General features: G+C 40.6%; 1 protein-coding gene across 1 annotated transcript in view; it reads right to left on the bottom strand.

Annotated features, from left to right (window-relative positions):
• The window catches only part of LOC134825107 (ATP-dependent zinc metalloprotease FtsH-like), a 34,970-nt gene that overhangs the window by 5,073 nt on the left and 8,159 nt on the right, over positions 1-21,738 (bottom strand). The window contains exons 7-15 of the mRNA XM_063837245.1: positions 3,669-3,858; positions 2,665-2,770; positions 2,293-2,409; positions 1,990-2,106; positions 1,746-1,820; positions 1,407-1,531; positions 845-1,015; positions 434-611; positions 141-268 (exon numbers count right to left, since the gene is read on the bottom strand). Coding sequence (XP_063693315.1) covers positions 141-268; positions 434-611; positions 845-1,015; positions 1,407-1,531; positions 1,746-1,820; positions 1,990-2,106; positions 2,293-2,409; positions 2,665-2,770; positions 3,669-3,858 — 1,207 coding nt within the window. The remainder of the gene's footprint in view (positions 1-140; positions 269-433; positions 612-844; positions 1,016-1,406; positions 1,532-1,745; positions 1,821-1,989; positions 2,107-2,292; positions 2,410-2,664; positions 2,771-3,668; positions 3,859-21,738) is intronic.

Below are 21,738 nucleotides of genomic sequence, written 5' to 3'. Positions count from 1 at the left end.
ATAAACAGGTGTAAAATCTTTATTCTGCTAAAAATGAAATCAAAACTTTTCGAAATAAAAACAATAATTTTAGGAAGGATATTCTTCACTATTGAAGCACTGGATCAAATCAAAGTCACAAAAATAAAATCCTAGCTCACAAAATTATGATGAAGCTCCTCCCCGACACGCCCAGCGATACAGATATCAATCTGAGCGATCATCGAAGCAATGTTCTCTGTGTGTTGATCTCTTTTTGATACTGGTTGTACATGACCAAGTGACCGTCCTATAGAAATGATATATTACTGGTTACGGCCATGTCTTTGCGAACATTCTTTGCATTTCTCTATCTTGGAGATGCTTGAGAGAAGCGAGATGGGTACTAATAATCACTGTTTAAAAAAAAGATTTTGGTGGTATTAGAGATAATGGTTTTATGTGGTTAACCTACCTCTCGGAAGAATAGTGGTTATGTAAACAGGTCTCTGAGTTATCTCCTCTCTGAGTACAGTTAACAGTGCATGTCCAGCCTCGTGGGCAGCGGTGTCCAACATTTGGGTGTCTGACACCTCGATATCCTCGTTTATGTGGCCTATCAGCAGACGTGCTCGCGCGAACTCAAAATCGTCCTAAGTTAAATGTGTTATTTAAATAAGTTAAATATTAATTTGGTTCAGTGTTAAAATAATGACATGTTAATCAAGTACAAGTGCTTCTCTGAAAATGTATAGAAATGTAGGCTCGGACGATTTTAATGATCAAAATTTCTCATTCTTAATATAATTATATATCTTCATTGATTATTATTGTAATAATATTGCAATCTTTCACGTGACCCATATTATTGATCACGTGACCACACCTGAGTTATAGCATCCCTGCCCTCTAGCACAGTCCTTAAAGCAGCAGTATTAGCCAGGGTAGCCAGCTGAGCCCCGGTCATCTGAGTACACGCCGTGGCGATATTTTCAAGATCCACATCCTCCGCTAGAACTTTGTTTCTGGTGTGAACCTTCAGTATCTCCAGCCGTCCCTGAGCAAGGGGAGGCGTTAGAAATAACGGTTGTAGATTAGTAAAGATGCGGTGATGTTAACATTACTCTTCCAGAGGTGTAACAAATAAGTTGAGTCGTTATAATAGTTGGAGTAACGTCATGTCTCGTGGTGTCATTATTTTTGTTTATCGTAGCTTTATGAACGTATAAATTTATGAACGTATGATTTTTGGTAATTAAATTATTAATATAATTTAGGAGAAAAGTGAGGGAAAGATGATAGTTTGGCCAGTAATACTTGTATAAGTCGCCAATGCACAATCTAAAGTTTGTGGACCTCAGTTAAGCCTTTCACTTGTTAATATCATATAACCTGATAATATGACGTCACTGTACAGTGTACGTGACATGTTGTAACCATGAACTAACCTTGATTGGGGGTACCCTGATTGATATCTTGGTATCAAAACGTCCCTCCCTGGTCAGCGCACTGTCCAATGTGTCCGGCTCGTTAGTAGCTGCTATTACTATAACCCCGTTATTATTCTCAAAACCTGAGGAGAGTTGTAACACTAACTGAGTTCTCAAAATCTGGCCGGGGGAAATAAAGTGAGTGCCTACACTGTCCTTCACTCAGCGTGAAAATCATTTTTTCTCAGAATTCTCAAGTATGTATGTAGGGGGGGGGGGGGGGGGGGGGGGGGGTTCTATACACTTTTATTAAAAAGAGCAAAAAGAAGTGTCATGTGTTTGTAGGAGTCAACTCACCATCCATACAAGACAGCATCTGATTGAGAGTGCCCCGATTTGAATAGCCTAGATCGTTAATCTTTCGTTTTTGACCTGCGATGAAGGGATTACTTAGTCAAAGTTAATGCGCCATAAAAAATGGAAAACTGACTGCTAATGATTTTTTAATCTTCTTTATGAACAATGTAGACAGTAAATAATTTGAAAATACCAGGCTGGCGTAACTCCTTTATTAAGGATACCCCAAGGGTACCAAACATACCGATAGAATCAATCTCATCTATGAAGATGATGGAAGGGGCGTTGGCTTGAGCCTGCTCGAACATTTTCCTAACTCTTCCAGCTCCAACCCCGACAAATATCTCCTCAAACCCTGAACCTGTGAAAATAATATAATGGTTATCTCGTTATCTTGCTTTGAAACATTTTGTGATTTTACACATAACGGACAAATATAATTTTGAAATTATAAAAATATTCTTGTTTAAAAACAAGAATATTGGAATAGCGATATATAATATAATCAGTATGATGAAATTAATTAATTAATTAATTATTTAATTACCGGAGGAGTAGTAGAAAGGAACACCGGCTTCACCAGCCAGTGCTTTAGCCATGAGGGTCTTTCCAACACCGGGAGGTCCACAGAGTAAGTATCCTTTAGGGATCTCACATCCCATCTCTGACAGGGTTGTTGCTAATTAGTTGCTAATTACTAATTAGTTGCTAATGAGTATAAATGATGGGGCTTCCGGTTAAGGTAGGTTTTTGTTAATTTGTAATTACATATCTAGATACTACTTCTTTTAATTTTAGATGTTTATCTCAATTTTAATTGTTAAGAGTGGAAACTTACTCACTTACTAGCATAATATGATAAAATGAAAGTAAGAACGATCACTAAATAATAACCACAGATAGAAGGATTTTAACTGACCGATGTATTTAGCAGGGTTAGTGAGATAACCGACAAGTTCTTGCATTTCTTGTAGAGCGTGTTCGTTACCAGCAACGTCCTCAAAAGTCAAGTCGGGCGTCATTACCTGTCACGTGACAACGATTTAGAGATTTGATTGGTAGCTGCTGGAAGCTGATTGGTTTAACATACCTCGAAACTAGCGTCCTCTCCAAGAAGGCCCCCCAACACCCGTTTAACATACCTCGAAACTAGCGTCCTCCCCAAGAAGGCCCCCCAACCCCAGTTTAACATACCTCGAAACTAGCGTCCTCCCCAAGAAGGCCCCCTAACCCCCGTTTAACATACCTCGAAACTAGCGTCCTCCCCAAGAAGGCCCCCTAACCCCCGTTTAACATACCTCGAAACTAGCGTCCTCCCCAAGAAGGCCCCCCAACCCCAGTTTAACATACCTCGAAACTAGCGTCCTCCCCAAGAAGGCCCCCTAACCCCCGTTTAACATACCTCGAAACTAGCGTCCTCCCCAAGAAGGCCCCCCAACCCCCGTTTAACATACCTCAAAACTCGCGTCCTCCCCAAGAAGGCCCCCCAACCCCAGTTTAACATACCTCGAAACTAGCGTCCTCCCCAAGAAGGCCCCCTAACCCCCGTTTAACATACCTCGAAACTAGCGTCCTCCCCAAGAAGGCCCCCTAACCCCCGTTTAACATACCTCGAAACTAGCGTCCTCCCCAAGAAGGCCCCCCAACCCCAGTTTAACATACCTCGAAACTAGCGTCCTCTCCAAGAAGGCCCCCTAACCCCCGTTTAACATACCTCGAAACTAGCGTCCTCCCCAAGAAGGCCCCCCAACCCCAGTTTAACATACCTCGAAACTAGCGTCCTCCCCAAGAAGGCCCCCTAACCCCCGTTTAACATACCTCGAAACTAGCGTCCTCCCCAAGAAGGCCCCCCAACCCCAGTTTAACATACCTCGAAACTAGCGTCCTCCCCAAGAAGGCCCCCCAAACCCCAGTTTAACATACCTCAAAACTAGCGTCCTCCCCAAGAAGGCCCCCCAATCCTCCGGCACCACCCTTGCTGCCGGCTGACTTCACAGAGTTGTATATAAGGTACAACATGACGCAGGTGAAGAGGGTTAGACATATTCTTCCGAACGCGTCTGCTATCAACTGGAGGTTTCTTGTGGCGTTCCTCAGCTCTGATGAGTCTTTGCTGGGGGCGAGAATTTGGGTTAACTCGAGTGAAATACCTATAATCGTTGTCAAAAATACAGCAAAGCTCATTGTTGGGACCCTGGCTAGGCTATACAGTATACAATGAATGTGTCATGTACCAAAAGTGGTACATTCCCAAAAAACTGGTAAAGTTATTCCTACTTACAAGAAAGATAATTATAAGGAACGTATTGAAATTTATCGGCGTGTTTCAATATTACCAGCATTGGAAGAAATCAAAATCATTTACAAATGGCTCTGTAATTTCTTCACATCTAAACATGTACTGCCAGACTCAGAGTTTGGATTTAGAAAATACCATTCTACCACACATGCTCTTCACTGATCTAATTCTAAGGACGCTGGCTAGCAACAAACACTTCCTAGGGATATTCATTGACTGAAGCAAACACCCTCGACCATGTTATTTTTCTAATTAACTTGAACACCTAAGGTATTAGGGGCATAGCGCTTACCTTATGGAAAAGCTATTTGACTATACTAATACTAATATACTAATATAAGCTGTATAGTATGTTATGTTTAACAGTGTACCATCAGAAACAATAGCTGTGAAATTTAGTGTACCGCAAAGGTCAATTCTAGGGCCATTAGCCTTCACAGATCTTAGCTTACTGGGCGTCGCTCATTCGTGTTTTAAATGAACACTGAAGCATGAGATCCCCAGGTAAATCTCAGACTAACAATAGTAGGCGAAGTTCACTATTGTTAGTCTGGTGGCTGGTGGCTGGTGCTAAGATCTGTATTACTTTGAGGCAAGTGAAACATGTATTTCATTTGCATGATAACCATAAAGATGCAGTTTGTCGTCCCCGTTGGGGTCTATAAACTATTAAATGCCTTAAACGGTCTGCTTTAATCGTCATGGAAGGTCACAGATCAATGGCTCAGATCCTGCTCCTTGTTCAATGGACTGTTCCGAATACAATACAAACATGTGTGCTCTACATTGCTCTACATTGAGGAGTCACTATTATTTTCAGACTGTTTTAGTTATAGTGACAAACACTGCAGCATGCTTTACTGTTTCATAGACTCAATGAATACATTAGCTGTAGTTATTTACCGCCCACCGGACGCTCCAACAGAATCTTTCAAAGAAATTCTGGACCTAGTCCAAAAGAAACTAGACGCCCTCACCTCCGATAACAGAACACCGGACCTCTACATAATGGGAGACTTTAATCTCCCCCATATAGACTGGGAGTATTCAAGTGTCCTCGCCGGTCAAACCCAATCGGATCAAAGAGCCTGCTCAGGCCTACTCGACTTCATGAACAAGAACTTTCTCAGTCAAATGATTCATGAACCTACTAGAGATAGCAACATTATTGATTTGATACTCACCAACAAGCCCCAAGACGTAATCGAGACGAACGTGTGTGAGACCCAGCTGTCTGATCATAGACTTGTTGAGCTTTTACTAGGTCACAACCCTCTCAGCCCCAAGCAAACCTCAACTGAAGTTGTAGATAAAGACTCTTTTCGAGCAGTAAATTATCACAACGCTGACTTTGAAGCTATGAATGAACTTCTAGCAACAATAGATTGGAAGGAACTTAAAAGACTCTGCGAAGACGATGAGAATGGGAGTAATTTCTTGGAACTCATCCGTTTAACTGTGCTCCAGGTCACTCTCCTCAATTCCCCATACAATAATAAGCCAGGTGCTTCCCCAGTGCACAGAAACCAGCATTGTCGTAAAAAGTATACGCTTAAAAGGAAAAAGAGGAAGATCAACGCCCGCATGAATGCCATTACTCAAAGAAACCCTACGTCCCCCGTCCTTGCAAAGCTTAGAAATGAAGTGGACCTCTTGGCATTTGAAATAAGTGAGCTGATCATCAACGAGCTCAACGAACGCGAGGCTAAAGCTGTCACTACCATAAAGACAAATCCACGTTACTTCTACAGCTACGCAAAGAAGTTTGCGAAAGTCAAATCTTCTGTCTCCCCCATCAGAGATAGAGAAGGTCGACTGCACACTGACCCCAAGGAAAAGGCCGAGCTCCTCCAGGCCCAATATGTGAAAGTATTTAGTGACCCAAATGAAGCCCACATCGAGGAAAGCCTTGCTGGATTGAACCCTGTGCCAGTTAAGGAACTCGATCAAATGCAATTCTCAGTTAACGATATCTCAGAAGCCATCAAGGAACTGGACCCGTATTCATCGACCCCTGATGGTGATATCCCTGCTAGGATCCTGACCAAATGTAGAGAGACATTGTCCGAGCCCATATTTCTACTCTGGCAAGATTCTTTTGAAACTGGAGTAATCCCTCCTAGCATGAAAACGCAGTTTATTACCCCTGTCTACAAGAAGGGTGACCGCACAGAGGCTGCCAACTACCGCCCTGTTTCTATAACATCGCATATCATCAAGATCTTCGAAAGAGTGATACGAAACAACCTTGTCGAACATATGGAAGCGAATAACTTCCTTTCACCGCATCAACATGGATTTCGCAAAAAGAGGAGCTGCCTAACTCAACTCTTAGACCATGTAGATACCATATTGAAAAGCCTGAACAGTGGCGAAGAAGTAGATGTCATATACCTCGATTACGCCAAGGCGTTCGATAAGGTGGATCACAACATACTACTTGCAAAAGCAAAACGTTACGGAATTCATGGAAACATGCTTCAGTGGTTAAGCGAATTCCTAACAAACCGTCTCCAGACAGTGGTCGTTGAAGGAACTAAGTCATCCTTCCAGCTGGTGATAAGTGGAGTGCCACAAGGTACAGTGTTGGGACCGATTCTGTTCATTCTCTACATCGATGACCAATTGGACGCACTGATTACCTCTCTTGGAAAGATATTTGCTGATGACACTAAACTCATCGGTAAAATATTGGACTTGGCCACCAAAGCATCGCTACAAGAAGACCTCTTCAATGTCATTGCCTGGGCTCGAAGAAACAATATGCAGCTCAATGAAGCCAAATTTGAGATCCTCAACTATACACTCAATAATTCTCTTCTGCTACGAAATCTGCCATTTACAAATGATCTGCTCAGTTACACTCTTACAACAGGTCAAATAATTGAGCCAGCAGAAACTGTCAGGGACTTGGGGGTGATTCTATCAAACGACTGCTCTTGGACTCCCCACATCCAGAAAATGATCCAATCAGCAAGCACTATGTCATCCTGGGTTCTTAGCGTCTTCAAAGATAGATCACAATTTCTCATGCTTACCCTCTTCAAAACCATGGTGCGGAGTAAGCTAGAATATTGCTGCCCTGTCTGGAATCCAGCCAAGACCATGGACATAGAGGCTATAGAAAACGTTCAACGACAATTTACCCGACGCATTAACGGATGCAGTGGTTTAGACTACTGGGAACGTCTCACGAAACTCAATATCATATCATTGCAGAGACGTCGAGAAAGGTACATCTTGATCCACACATGGAAAATTCTCAATGGCCTGGCCCCAAATGATATTGGCATGCTGTTCAAAAACAACCCCCGACATGGAATAAAAGCTACTGTACCAGCACTGAACAACAAATCACAGCGTTCTGTGGCAACTCACTATGAAAACTCGTTTGGAGTGAAAGCGGCACAGCTGTGGAATCTTCTCCCCAAAGAAATTAATTCCATCTCTACTTTGGACCTGTTAAAATCGTCACTGGCTAAATTCCTTAAAGAATTCCCCGACACACCTCCGACTAAAGGATACACCGCTACTAACAACAACTCACTCTTGGAATGGTACTTACAAAAAGACCCCTGTGGAGTGATAGGAGGACGTACTTGATACTGTTGTCCTGAAGCGATCCCAGCCAAACCTACTCAAAGTACTCAAAGTAAGTAACATCTAGACTCTCTCTCCAAACTTACAAACTACTAAATCTAAGCTTGCTGTCAGCTGTGGTCTTCGTTGGTTTCACAAATTTATGCGATCTTCAGTCTCACAATATAGGTGGTTTCAAATAAAATGCTTCGTCTCAGGCTTTCTATACTTTTCTAAAACGCTTGTAGGCCGGAAGTCTTGGAAAAACAATTGCGTGACCTGACAGCATGAGAAATTCACCATATTCAATAATATTTATTCAATTACATTAATTACTAAAGATAAACTTGTGATCTAAAAGCTTCCGAACGTGGATATATACCTCCGTGCGGTATATCTATATCCATCCGGAGGGCTAAAACACTTGTGTGGATATTTTATGTTAATACATCCCGGAGTGGTGCATGGACAAGTATATATAATATAAGCAACATACCAAAAAGTCAACTTGGCGCTTAAACATGCCTTGAATTACCTTAAATGTAATCTACTCCATATGTCAACATGTCCAAATTTTGTTAAATCCATTTTGAACCTGCCTCTGAATATAATGAGATTTGTACATGAATCAGACCATTTGATAACCCGGCACCCGCTAGATGAGTCTAGATCAATATTCATCAATGGTATGGCTATTTCTAAAGTCAAGGATACCAAATTATTAGTTGTTGTTATAGATATCAAGCTTACCTGGGCTGCCAAGTGTATTAAGTCCTGAAAAGTACTGAAAAGTACTTAAACTGGGCACCTTAATTCAAAAGACAGAACCTGGGGCAGGGTGCAACTGTTTAGTGGGCCAAGTAGGATCAAATCCTCATAACTAAATAATTCAACATATAATGAGGAATGTTCCATAACCATACCCAGTGTCATAGGTTAGGGTTTAGGAAGATTTGAATAATTTTACAATTTATTACAGTTGTATGGGATCATGGAGCAGTTGCCCCTCACTCTTTAATATTGAGAGCTGGCTTTGGTCGTAGAACAATGGCTCAGATCCTGCTCCTGGATCAATGGACTGTTCCGAATACAATACAAACATCTAGACTCTCTCTCTTTAACTACTAAATCCAAGTTTGCTGTGGTCTTCGTAGGTTTCAAGATTTTACTTGGTTTGTTGCTTATTGATTTGCCTGGGTGTGAAGGACTTGGATATGAAAGTACAAGTTTGGTAACACCTCTATATTGTAATCTCCGTTATCATATTATAATTGCCTCACAATTCTGGAACGTACCCGGAAACTCTCGTAATAAGTAAACTTAAGATTGAAGGATTAGTTCAATATTAAAATCTTTTTGAAGCTAGTAAAAAAATAATTCCTGCTATTTGAGAGAGACTCCCAGGATCCTTGTAGATATTGTATTCACTCCAGTCCGATTTCTACACATTTCATTACTTCATTATAACTTATAACTATGCAATGGCTCTAGTTTAACTACAATTAATTCAGTATAAGGTGTAGACTACTAGATCTCTCCAACTTAACTTAAATAATACCAATTCAGTGCGAGGTTTAACTTTATGCTAATTAGTTTTCATTATTTATATCTATTCATTCTCTCTTACTTTACTTAACTATAACAAATTTAGTACCAGGTTTATGTTGTTAGTGTTGCTGATTGTTTGGACCTGGACGTATTCAAAAGGTCAGAGTAGTACAGCTTCTAGCGTAACTGTCATTAACAAGTATACAACAAAATATTCTCCACCACCTCAACCGTCTAATGGGTCTGAATTCCAAGGTAAATTTTTAAAATGCCAAAGGTTGGTGAATCTCTCAAAATTTGGCGCTTTTTCAAACGCAAGCTGTTGATATTTATGAAAATACACCACTTTTATATTGAGAATAGGTTATTAAAATTTAAGGGAATGTTCTCAATTTGAATTCTTGGCATCTATCATAAGCCTAGAACATTTATTTTAACTAAATAAAGGCATGAATCGTCAAGACCAAATATCTCACAGAGTGCAGTTTAAAAGAAGAACGAGGATTCCTCAAATATGTATGTAAATATGATGAATATAATACTTATAATGAGCGTTCCAGCTACAAGTGCCACAACTCAGAAGAATTCTACTTGACTTATCTTTATTACGGCCACAATTTTTTAGTCAACAAAGCATTAGGTTTGTGCTCCAAAGATAAGCACTTTTACCAAGTCTGCGGCACGACGACAATGGGCAGGATAACAAATGAAGAGACTCTATGTGGGAGCTATATCTGTGAATTGGAGTCAGGGAGGATGTTGACAACCGATCAAATGAAAGAGAAAGGTCTTCACTGCAACAGACAACAGGATTGTGTGAATACCTTTTTAGATGAGTCAGGGTGTTCAGATGAAGATTATTCAATGAAATGGATAACCCTGCAGAGTGGAAAAAGATTATTATCCAAAGATGTCTGCGATGGAGTGTGCAAGTATTGGGACTGCGAGGATGAGGCTGTCTGTGGAGGATACCACTACGGTGTTAGCTGCAACTACTGGGGTATAGGGAATTTTCACTTTCCAGCTAGCTTTATATGTGATGGTGTTAAGGATTGCAATGGCGGAGAAGACGAAGAGAACTGTGCTGTTACCAACGAGACACAGTACACTTGTGAACATTCAATAGGGGGAATAGTTCCTGTTCTAAATATAACACGATGTCATCAGATGGAGTATGCTTTTGGAAAGGAAGACGTGGAAGAAAATTTATTATATTGCAAGAATTATGCGCCATATCAGACAAACTGCTCTGATACCGCCAAGGTTGGAGGATATTGTCTTATGAACGGATATATGTCCTCTTTTTCCAAATTTATGATATGTCGGGGAGAAAAGGCGTGCGACGATAATATCGAGAACCAGTGTCTTAGCACCTCTACCTCCTGCTCCATTCACAAGCACTCACTGTGTGATGGTAAACAGGATTGTAACGACAAGAGCGACGAAACAAATCTTGATTGCACCTTCAAGACAGAACAAAAGTGTAAAAGACGGATCAGAAAGGCAGAGGAATTACCAATACCCCTGTCCTGGCTGAAAGACGGAGTAGTGGATTGCTTAAGCGGCGCAGATGAAAAAGACATTTGGCCCACCTGTGGTTCCAAACAATCGTCAAGATATGTTACCAGCAATGACAAAATATGTGAAAACGTTTATCTTTGCCTATGGGGCGAGCCTGGATACGTGGAGTTCGGTCAACTCTGTGATGGAGTTGAAACTTGTGGGAACGAGAACAAAGTTTGCTCCGAGTCTAGTAGTTCACCAATAATTTCCACAACTGTTCTCACAACCGACAGAACCTTGACTAAGCATCTTTCACACTGCATTAAGGGGATCAAGAACACTCAAAACTTCAATGACACTTGCAAAACAGATGCCTCTTTTATCTTTCCGAATGATCACTTTTTTGGAGTGGAAAGCAGAACTACAGTTATCCTTCCAAAGAAACCTCAAACTTGTGACCACATGTTTGGAGAGCTGTATGTGTACACTAGTTGTATCGGTAAGTGTACCGACTCTACTTGTCCATTGAGAAATATTCCCAGATATGAAGTTCGTCCAGGACAATATCGCAACAGAATTGGCACCATAGCCAACAATAAATATCTGGCCTTCTTTACGAAGTCATTTGGTAGTATCTATACCAACAGATACTTTGTCTGTGATAACAAAGTAAAGTGCATCGACTTCTCAAAAGTATGCAACCTTGTGGATGATTGTGGGGATGGTTCTGATGAGGAAAGCTGCTCCAATCATTTTAAATGCAAAGAAAGTGGACTTTACATACCAAATACTAGCAAATGTGATGGGTCATACGACTGCATGGATTTATCTGACGAATGTAACGCTCAGTGCTCTACAAAGATTCTTGAGGGCACAGTGTTAAAAGTTCTCTCCTGGGTGATAGGGTTTCTAGCTATCGTTGCAAACTTAGTCATCCTTGTCAAAAATGCAGGACCTCTAAAGAAATGTAAAACCACAGTGGCTCTGTTGAATAGATCTCTCATCATGATTATATCTTTAGGAGATCTTCTAGTGGGAGGATATCTATTTTGCATCTCAATCTACGATGGAATAATCTTTAAAGAAGATTACTGCACTCAGCAGATCAGTTGGATTACAAGCACCAACTGTTCAGTAATTGGTGTCCTCAGCACCATAGGCTCCTAAATATCTCTATTTGCAATGTGTGCATTGAGCCTCACCAGAATTTATGGAATATACAATTCCATGAGCATACCAGGAGAAGCAACGTGGAAGAAATCGCTGCAAGTTGTAGCAAGTTTGCTTATGATGACCCTAGCATCCATCACCATTGCTGTTATCCCAATCATTAGCAGATTTGAGGATTTATTCGTCAATGGGGTGAAATACGCAGACCAACTCAAGGTTTTGATTGGAACACCGAATAAGCAGAGGCTGCTTGCCATCTTTCGAGCATATTTTGGCAGAATGAAGCACACAACACTCGATTGGAAATTGATAAACGAAATGATGTCTGAGATGTATTCTCATGATTATGGTTATGAGGACCATACGACAAAGATTTCAAAAGTTGACTTTTATGGGAACGACGGGGTCTGCCTATTTAAGTATTTTGTCAAAGCAGAAGATCCTCAGAGGAAATTTGTATGGACAATCCTTGCTTTCAACTTTGTGTGCTTCGTTTTCATTACAGTTTCGTATTTGGTAATAGGCATTATTTCTTACAGATCATCCAAAAGTTTGACAAAGACAGGAGGCAACGAACAAATTTCACGGCGGAATAGAAAAATGAACATGAGAATCACAATCATCATCACTACAGATTTTCTTTGCTGGATTCCATTCATAGTGATCTGTGTATTGCATTCCTTTGATGTCCTCGATGCAACACCCTGGTACAGCTTGTTCTCCATGATCATCCTCCCAATCAACTCTGTAATCAATCCATTGATCTACGATGATACTGTGACACACCTCCTCAGCCTTCCTGTTCAGAGATTTAGAAACGCCACGGCTAACTCAAGAACAATCAGAGTCTTCAGAGAAAGAATAAGAAGACCAAGACCACGTGAAACTATGGAGCTGGATGGTGTAGTGGTACAAGGAGGAGAAAGGCCTACCAGAGCAGAGTTTGTTGGAGAAGGAGACAACGAGAAACAAGTAGGAGATACCAACCTGGAGGTGACAGGAGAAGACGACAACAACAACCAAGTAGGAGATACCAACCTGGAGCTGGCTGGAGAAGGAGAAAACAAGAACCAAGTTGAAGATACCAACCTGGAGATAGCTGGAGAAGGAGACAACGAGAACCAAGTAGGAGATACCAACCTGGAGCTGGCTGGAGAAGAAGACAACAAGAACCAAGTTGAAGATACCAACCTGGAGGTAACTGGAGAAGATGACAACAATAACCAAGTAGGAGATACCAACCTACAGCTGACTGAAGAAGGAGACAACAAGAACCAAATAAGAGAAATCAACCTCGAACTGACAAGAGAAGGAGACAACAAGAACCAGGTAGGAGATATCAACCTTGACACGGTAAACGGACCTTAAGTTGTGGGAGCTATGGCTTTGATAAAAAGTACCAAAGATTCTCAACTTTCGGCTCTCAGTGCCTAAAAAGAATTTAAATGACGGTGAATTGGATATGGAATTAGTATCAGAAAGGATCGGCAATCTACAATATCAACAGAGGGAGTTGGAAGATGTTTGTGCTTAAAATGAACAGAGATAGACAATGAAGTAGAATCAACTCTGTGATCAATTGCAGTTGTTTTTATGTACACTTTACTATTTAAATGTATCTATGATAAAATATTAGTGTAACTGCTGCTGGCTGAATTTATTACATTTCGGTGATTAACTGTATTCCTTTGTCAATATAACCAAGAACATGATTCTGGGGTTTGATCGGTTTATAGTGGAAGCTGATTGGTTAATTGCAATTTCTATGATTTGGAATAATTAGGAGTAATACAGTTGTAAGACTGAGATGCAAAACTTTATTGACTATACTAAGCAGTATGTTATGTTTAACAATGTACCATCAGAAAAATTAGATGTGAAATGTGGTGTACCGCAAGGGTCAATTCTAGGGCAATTAACTTTCACAGATCTTACTTTACTGGGAGGCGCTCAGCCTGTCATTCTGCCATATCTTCATTCATGTTTTAAATGAACACTGAAGCATGAGATCCCCATGTAAATCTCAGAATCAGACTAACAATAGTGGGTGGGCGACAATTGACTCCCCGAGAGTAGAGAGAATAGAGGCACGGATTTTTAAAATCCGTGCCTCTATTCCCCTTGCTAAATCCACGCCAAGTGGCACAGTTTGTTTAGATAGACGGGCCACATGGCGTGACTACTCACGCCAAGTGGCTCAGTGTGTTTAGGTGAATCGGGCCATGTGGCCCGTCGCCACATGGCGTAGTGTGGGCAGAACCTGAGCCTTCCTTACAGTGGCTTTCACAACACATTCCTATGTCTCCAACTCCTGCTGCTGGAGAGAAATACTCCCAAGGTATATACCGTATTCATATTAATCATAGATATCGACAACATGAACAGACTCTGAGAGTCTTGAAGTTCTGTTACCACCACCCCCGGTGCAACCCCGTCGGGTTGAACTTAAAGTCAAAGACGGAGAGGCTGGGACTTTCGGGGAGGTCATGGCCTGCTACGTGCCACTCGTAGGAGTATGCAGTGTTCCTGTAACGTCACTGTAGACTGCAGCTCCTTTATCGTTGTTTTGAGTGGCCGAACCAAAACCAAATCCTGGAGTTACACGCGACGTGGAAGCCTGTTAGCGTGTTAGAGTCCTGGGGTTACACGAGTTGTGGTAGCCTGTGAGCGTGTAGACCGCTCCTCTATCGTTGTTTCGAGTGTCCGATCCAAAACCAAATCGTAGGGTTACAAGAGACGTGGAGGCTTATGAGCGTGTTAGATTCCTGGGGTTACACGAGACGTGGAAGCCTGTGAGCGTGTTAAAGTCCTGGTGTTACACGAGACGTGGTAGCCTGTGAGCGTGTTAAATCCTGGTGTTACACGAGACGTGGTAGCCTGTGAGCGTGTAGACCGCTCCTCTATCGTTGTTAAGAGTGTCCGATCCTAAACCAAATCCTGGGTTACACGAGACGTGGTACTGGTAGCCTATGATACGGTAATGCGATCGATTAAATCCACCAGGACGCCAGTTAGATCCACTCAAATGAGCGTTGAATATTCAGTGTGGTTGTAAGATCCGTATACGAGCAACCAAATTGTTCAAAATTATCTGGTGTTCTGGGCTAATCCAAGAACTCGTGAGGCCAGGAAATGTGTGAAACAAAAGGTTTGAAGGCAAGGAAGATTGCTGACCGCCCACTTTACGGTTTCTATCCTTCTAGGAGCCCCAGGGGATTAGCATAATAATGTCATAGCCTCGCCTACCCTAGCTGGGAGATTACTCTCGTTGCATTATTGAAAACGCCAACCTGGAGCTGTTGCTTTGACAAAAACTGGCTTTTCTAGATGATGAAATTTGCAAGCCTTTGGTCTAGCAAGCTTTTGGTTTATTAACTCGACAGCCTGATGCCTGAAGACGTTGAAACTAGGCTTTACCCGGTACCCCACTCAGTATGATCATTTTACTGCCCAATCTAAGCTCCTAACTCCAATCAGAAACCGAGTAATTTTGATTTTAAGTGCTGTAGTCGCAACACGCGACAATGTAAAAATGGGTTTTGGCCTAATAACTCAGCAATTTGATGACTAATAACTTTGACATTATATGTTCTACCCGACTAAATGTGATCATTTGAAAATTTAAATGTCCATTTTGAGCTTTTAGCTTCTTCAGAAGCCGAGATATCTTACTATTATAAAGTTCTGTAATTGCAATTATCACGATAGCGCAAATAGGTGCAGCCTCATAACTAATGTCCTAATGTCATAGGACTTATGCTGTACACCCCTAAATGTGATAATGCTGGACATCTTTATACCCAAGTGTGGCTTTTGACTCTAATCAGAGCTAGAGGCCAAAGTTTTATTTCAAAGTCGCAAAAGCGCCAAAAAAAGCGTGGTCGATTGCGCAAAACTGCAACATACTCCATAAGTCCATAGTAAAAATTTCTACCCAAGCAAAATTTGTTTCCGATCGTTTCCTTAGGTATTCCAAGTCTCAAACCCGGCCCCGGGGCCAAAATGTTTTAGACGGGAATGTTACCAGATCCATGAGTATAAAGGGGAATATAATAATTTAATAACTATAAGTCATAAGCATGAGCAGAGCAACAGTTCAGAAATTTGGCTGTTGATCTTGAGTCTAACAATTTTTTTTCCTGATCTAATTTATTATCTAGGCAGACTACAATTTCGACTAAAACATGCACTGAACAATGGACTGAAACTGGTTTGTGTAAACGGAAACTGTTGCCCACAATGAATATTTATAATTATTTTGGGTAATTTTGGGGTATTATGGGGGACTTTATTATGGGTGCTTTCCAAAATCTATTAATGGCATTCCCCATAATACCCTAAAATACGCCTTGGCTTCCCCCCTGTGGTCTTCGTTGGTTTCACAAATTTATGCGATCTCCAGTCTCACAATATAATTGGTTTCAAATAAAATGCTTCGTCTCAGGCTTTCTATACTTTTCTAAAACGCTTGTAGGCCGGAAGTCTTGAAAAGACAATTACGTGATGTGACAGCATGAGAAACTCACCATATTAAAAATATGGACTGTTATAAATATGGTTCTTTGGCCCAAAAGAACCAAATTTGACCCCCACACTTTTAACTGCGACTTTCCTTTCGTAAAATAATCTCAAATCGAAAATATTGATCAAATTGTTTTCGCAATTATAACCACATTGCCGCTTTCAGTTTCACACCAGATTTAATATTTTTACAATAGATATTCGATCCATATTAAGTGTTAAAGTACATTTGTTCTGCTAAACATGGAGCGTTATTTTAGAATGTGGGACTGACTGCTATCGAAATCTGGTGATTGAAATCCAGTTGTCAGTTGCATCGTGTAAATATTCACAAGCTCCCCTATATATATATGTTTTAGCCCGTACAGCTCACAAATTGTACACTGCAACGAAACAGTTGCTGCTGAGTTTGTATTATTCATCTGAAGTTGTTCCTAGTTAACCCCTCAAATTGAAAGGATGGGGGGAATAGTAGATAAATCGGACTTTTTGAACCAGAACTAGCTTCAATTCAACAAACAATAACGTAAGCATACTTCTGGGGCCTGGGCGTGAATGAAAGAAACGTTAACCATATTATGACTGATATACCATTTAAAGATACACCAAAATTTGACTCGGGGGGGGGGGGGGGGGGGGTTTAAATTATGGGGGGGTTAAATTATGGGGGGGTAAAAATATGGACTGTAATAAATATGGTGCTTTGGCCCGAAAAGGACCCAATTAGACCCCCCATAATATTACCGACTAAGGTATACTGGGCACTTAAATTAAAAAGACAGAACCTGGGGCAGGGTCTAACTGTTTAGTGGGCCAAGTAGGATCAAAGCCTCACAAATAAATAAATGTTCCGAACACAATACAAACAACTAGACTCTCTCTCTCTCGAAACTTACAAACTACTAAATCTAATAGGTATTTTTTTGTGAAACTTGATTTCGAGACAGCAGTTGATCAACAAACCAAGACCAGTGACCGAACTTTTGAGGGGGTCCCGGACCCCAACCATCAAACAGTGCCTGCGGGCCCAATTGAGCCAAATACCCTGAACATGCCCAAAAACCAGATTTAAGGTTCTCTACTTGTAGCTAGTGGTCTCCTGAACTCGTATATGAATTTTCATTAAGATTGGACAAAAAATTACTGAGTTATGAGCTAAAAACTATATGCCCACATTTGGGCATACGCACCAAATTTGATCGATTTTGGCCCATCAATTAGTCAAATATCAATAATAGAACTTGCTGTGCATTTTTCAGAATTTGGCCGCCAAATCTTTTTAAAGGCCTAACTCAAAATTCCAATACAAAACTTACTGAGTTCTATTGTTTTGAGCGAAATCAGTTTCGCAAATATTGCGAACTGAGATATGGGCGATTTTGTTCATTTTTTATGATTATTTGAACACAGAATCCACAGTTAGGTAGATATTGAGCTGATAATCGTAGAGAATGTGTAGTTTAGGCTTACCGTTTATATAAAGTTAGTTTCATTCAAAAAAACCAAGGGTAAAAAAAAGGGGTCTTCATCAAAATTCTCTCGAAATTGATTTTATAGTTGTTTCTGATACTAGACTAATAGAGGGGAGTGATATCTATCAGCTAGGCTGCTTTTCGTCCCATGTAAAAATAGGTCCAAGATTTCCAAAATTTAATAAAAAAATTTTAAAGACCTATCTCAAAATTTTGTATGAAAGATCTCTTTTAAAGTTTCAGGGTGATGGCTCAAAAAATGTAGGCGAAGATAGATTTTTAGACTTCGCACTTCGCACAATACAATTACACATAAGCCCAGACCTTAGACCGGCGATAATTTCGGCTAGGAACAATGTTTTTCCATGGGATCAAAAGCAGCTGGTAGATATCACTCCCCTCTTATCTATCAAAAACAACTATAAATTCAATTGCAAGAGAATATTTATGAAGACCCCCGGCCCCCTTAATTCAGTATAACTAGGTTTATGCTATTAGATTTCATTATGTATATCTAATATCTATTCATTCTCTCTAACTGTACTTAACTATAACACATTTAGTACGAGGTTTATGTTGTTAGTGTTGCTGATTCTTTGGACCTGGACGTATTCAAAAGCTCAGGATAGTACAGTTTCTAGCGCATATGATACAATAAGTCTAAGATATTATTCTACACCAGCTCAATCCCAAGGTTATTTTTAAAATGCCAGAGGTTGCTGAATCTCCTTCAAAATTTGGCGACTTTTCAAAAGCAAGCTGTTGATTTTTATGAAAATATACCACTTTTTAATTTAAAATAGATCATCACAACAATCTGTTGTATCGTTTAGTTAAAATTTGAGGAAACGATCTAGATTTGAATTCCTGGGCACTATCATAAGACTAAATTTGTTTAAATGGCTAAATCACATCATCAATCGTCAACACAAAATATCTCACAGAGTGCAGTTTGAAAGAAGAAAAAGGATTCCTGAAGTATGTATGTGAATCAGATGAAAGAGTGTCCCGCTACAAGTGCCATAACTCAAAGGAATATTATTCCACTTTTCCATTATATACCAGCGACGGCTTGCATACTAACAAAATAGCAGGTTTGTGCTCCAAAGATAAGCACTTTTACCAAGTCTGCGGCACGACGACAATGGACAGGATAACAAATAAAGAGACTCTATGTGGAAGCTATATCTGTGTCAAACTGGACTCAGGGCAAATGTCGACAACCGTTGAAATGAAAGACAGAGGCCTTCACTGCAACAGACAACGAGACTGTGTGAATACCGATCTAGATGAGACAGGGTGTTCAGATGCTGATTATTCTGATTATTCAATGAAATGGATAACCCTGCCGAGTGGAAAAAGATTATTATCCAAAGATGTCTGCGATGGAGTGTGCGACTCCTGGAATTGTGAAGACGAGGCCGATTGTGGAGGATACCACTACGGTATCAGTTGCAACGACTGGGGTATAGAGAATTATCACTTTCCAGCTAGCTGGATATGTGATGGTGTTAAGGATTGCAATGGCGGAGAAGACGAAGAGAACTGTGCTGTTACCAACGAGACACAGTACACTTGTGAACATTCCAAAACAGGAAGAATAGTTCCTGTTCTAAATATAACACGATGTCATCAGATGGAGTATGCTTTTGGCAAGGAATACCAGGACGGTAATTTATTACATTATTGCAAGAATTATGCACCATATCAGACAAACTGCTCTGATACCGCCAAGGTTGGAGGATATTGTCTTATGAACGGATATATGTCCTCATTTTCCAAATTTATGATATGTCGGGGAGAAAAGGCGTGCGACGATAATATCGAGAACCAGTGTCTTAGCACCTCTACCTCCTGCTCCATTCACAAGCACTCACTGTGTGATGGTAAACAGGATTGTAACGACAAGAGCGACGAAACAAATCTTGATTGCACCTCCAAGACAGAACAAAAGTGTAAAAGACGGATCGGAAAGGCAGAGGAATTACCAATACCCCTGTCCTGGCTGAAAGACGGAGTAGTGGATTGCATAAGCGGCGCAGATGAAAAAGACAATTGGCCCACCTGTGGGTTCCAACAATCGTTAAGATTTGTTACCAGCAATGACAAAATATGTGAAAACGTTTACCTTTGCCTATGGGGCGAGCCTGGATACGTGGAGTTCGGTCAACTCTGTGATGGAGTTGAAACTTGTGGGAACGAGAACAAAATTTGCTCCGAGTCTAGTAGTTCACCAAAACCTTCCACAACTGTTCTCACAACCGACAGAACCTTGACGAAGCATCTTTCACACTGCATAAAGGGGATCAAGAACACTCAAAACTTCAATGACACTTGCAAAACAGATGCCTCTTTCATCTTTCCGAAGCATCACTTTTTTGGAGTGGAAAGCAGAACTACAGTGATCCTTCCAAAAAAAACTCAAACTTGTGACCACATGTTTGGAGAGCTGTATGTGTACACTAGTTGTATCGGTGAGTGTACCGACTCTACTTGTCCATTGAGAAATATTCCCAGATATGAAGTTTGTCCAGGACAATATCGCAACAGAATTGGCACCATAGCCAACAATAAATACCTGGCCTTTTTTACAAAGTCATTTGGTAGTATCTATACCAACAGATACTTTGTCTGTGATAACAAAGTAAAGTGCATCGACTTCTCAAAAGTATGCAACCTTGTTGATGATTGTGGGGATGGTTCTGATGAGGAAAGCTGCTCTAATCATTTTAAATGCAAAGAAAGTGGACTTTACATACCAAAGACTAGCAAATGTGATGGGTCATACGACTGTATGGATTTATCTGACGAATGTAACGCTCAGTGCTCTACAAAGATTCTTGAGGGCACAGTGTTAAAAGTTCTCTCCTGGGTGATTGGGTTTCTAGCTATCGTTGCAAACTTAGTCATCCTTGTCAAAAATGCAGGACCCCTAAAGAAATGTAAAACCACAGTGGCTCTGTTGAATAGATCTCTCATCATGATTATATCTTTAGGAGATCTTTTAGTAGGTGGATATCTATTTTGCATCTCAATCTACGATGGAATAATCTTTAAAGAAGATTACTGTACTCAGCAGATCAGTTGGATTACAAGCACCAACTGTTCAGTAATTGGTGTCCTCAGCACCATAGGCTCCCAAATATCTCTATTTGCAATGTGTGCATTGAGCCTCACCAGAATTTATGGAATATACAATTCCATGAGTATACCAGGAGAAGCAACGTGGAAGAAATCGCTGCAAGTTGTAGCAGGTTTGCTTATGATGACCCTAGCATCCATCACCATTGCTGTTATCCCAATCATTAGCAGATTTGAAGATTTATTCGTCAATGGGGTAAAATACGCAGACCAACTCAAGGTTTTGATTGGAACACCGAATAAGCAGAGGCTGCTTGCCATCTTTCGAGCATATTTTGGCAGAATGAAGCACACAACACTCGATTGGAAATTGATAAACGAAATGATGTCTGAGATGTATTCTCATGATGATGGTTATGAGGACCATACGACAAAGATTTCAAAAGTTGACTTTTATGGGAACGACGGGGTCTGCCTATTTAAGTATTTTGTCAAAGCAGAAGATCCTCAGAGGAATTTTGTATGGACAATCCTTGCTTTGAACTTTGTGTGCTTCATTCTCATTACAGTGTCGTATTTGGTAATAGGCATTATTTCTTACAGATCATCCAAAAGTTTGACAAAGACAGGAGGCAACGAACAAATTTCACGGCGGAATAGAAAAATGAACATGAGAATCACAATCATCATCACTACAGATTTTCTTTGCTGGATTCCATTCATAGTGATCTGTGTATTGCATTCCTTTGATGTTCTTGATGCAACACCCTGGTACAGCTTGTTCTCCATGATCATCCTCCCGATAAACTCTGTAATCAAT

This window comes from Bolinopsis microptera, chromosome 13, assembly GCF_026151205.1.
Source record: "Bolinopsis microptera isolate Bmic1 chromosome 13, MBARI_Bmic_1.0, whole genome shotgun sequence".
Lineage (NCBI taxonomy): Eukaryota > Metazoa > Ctenophora > Tentaculata > Lobata > Bolinopsidae > Bolinopsis > Bolinopsis microptera.
This window is presented reverse-complemented; position numbering and strand designations above follow the sequence as displayed.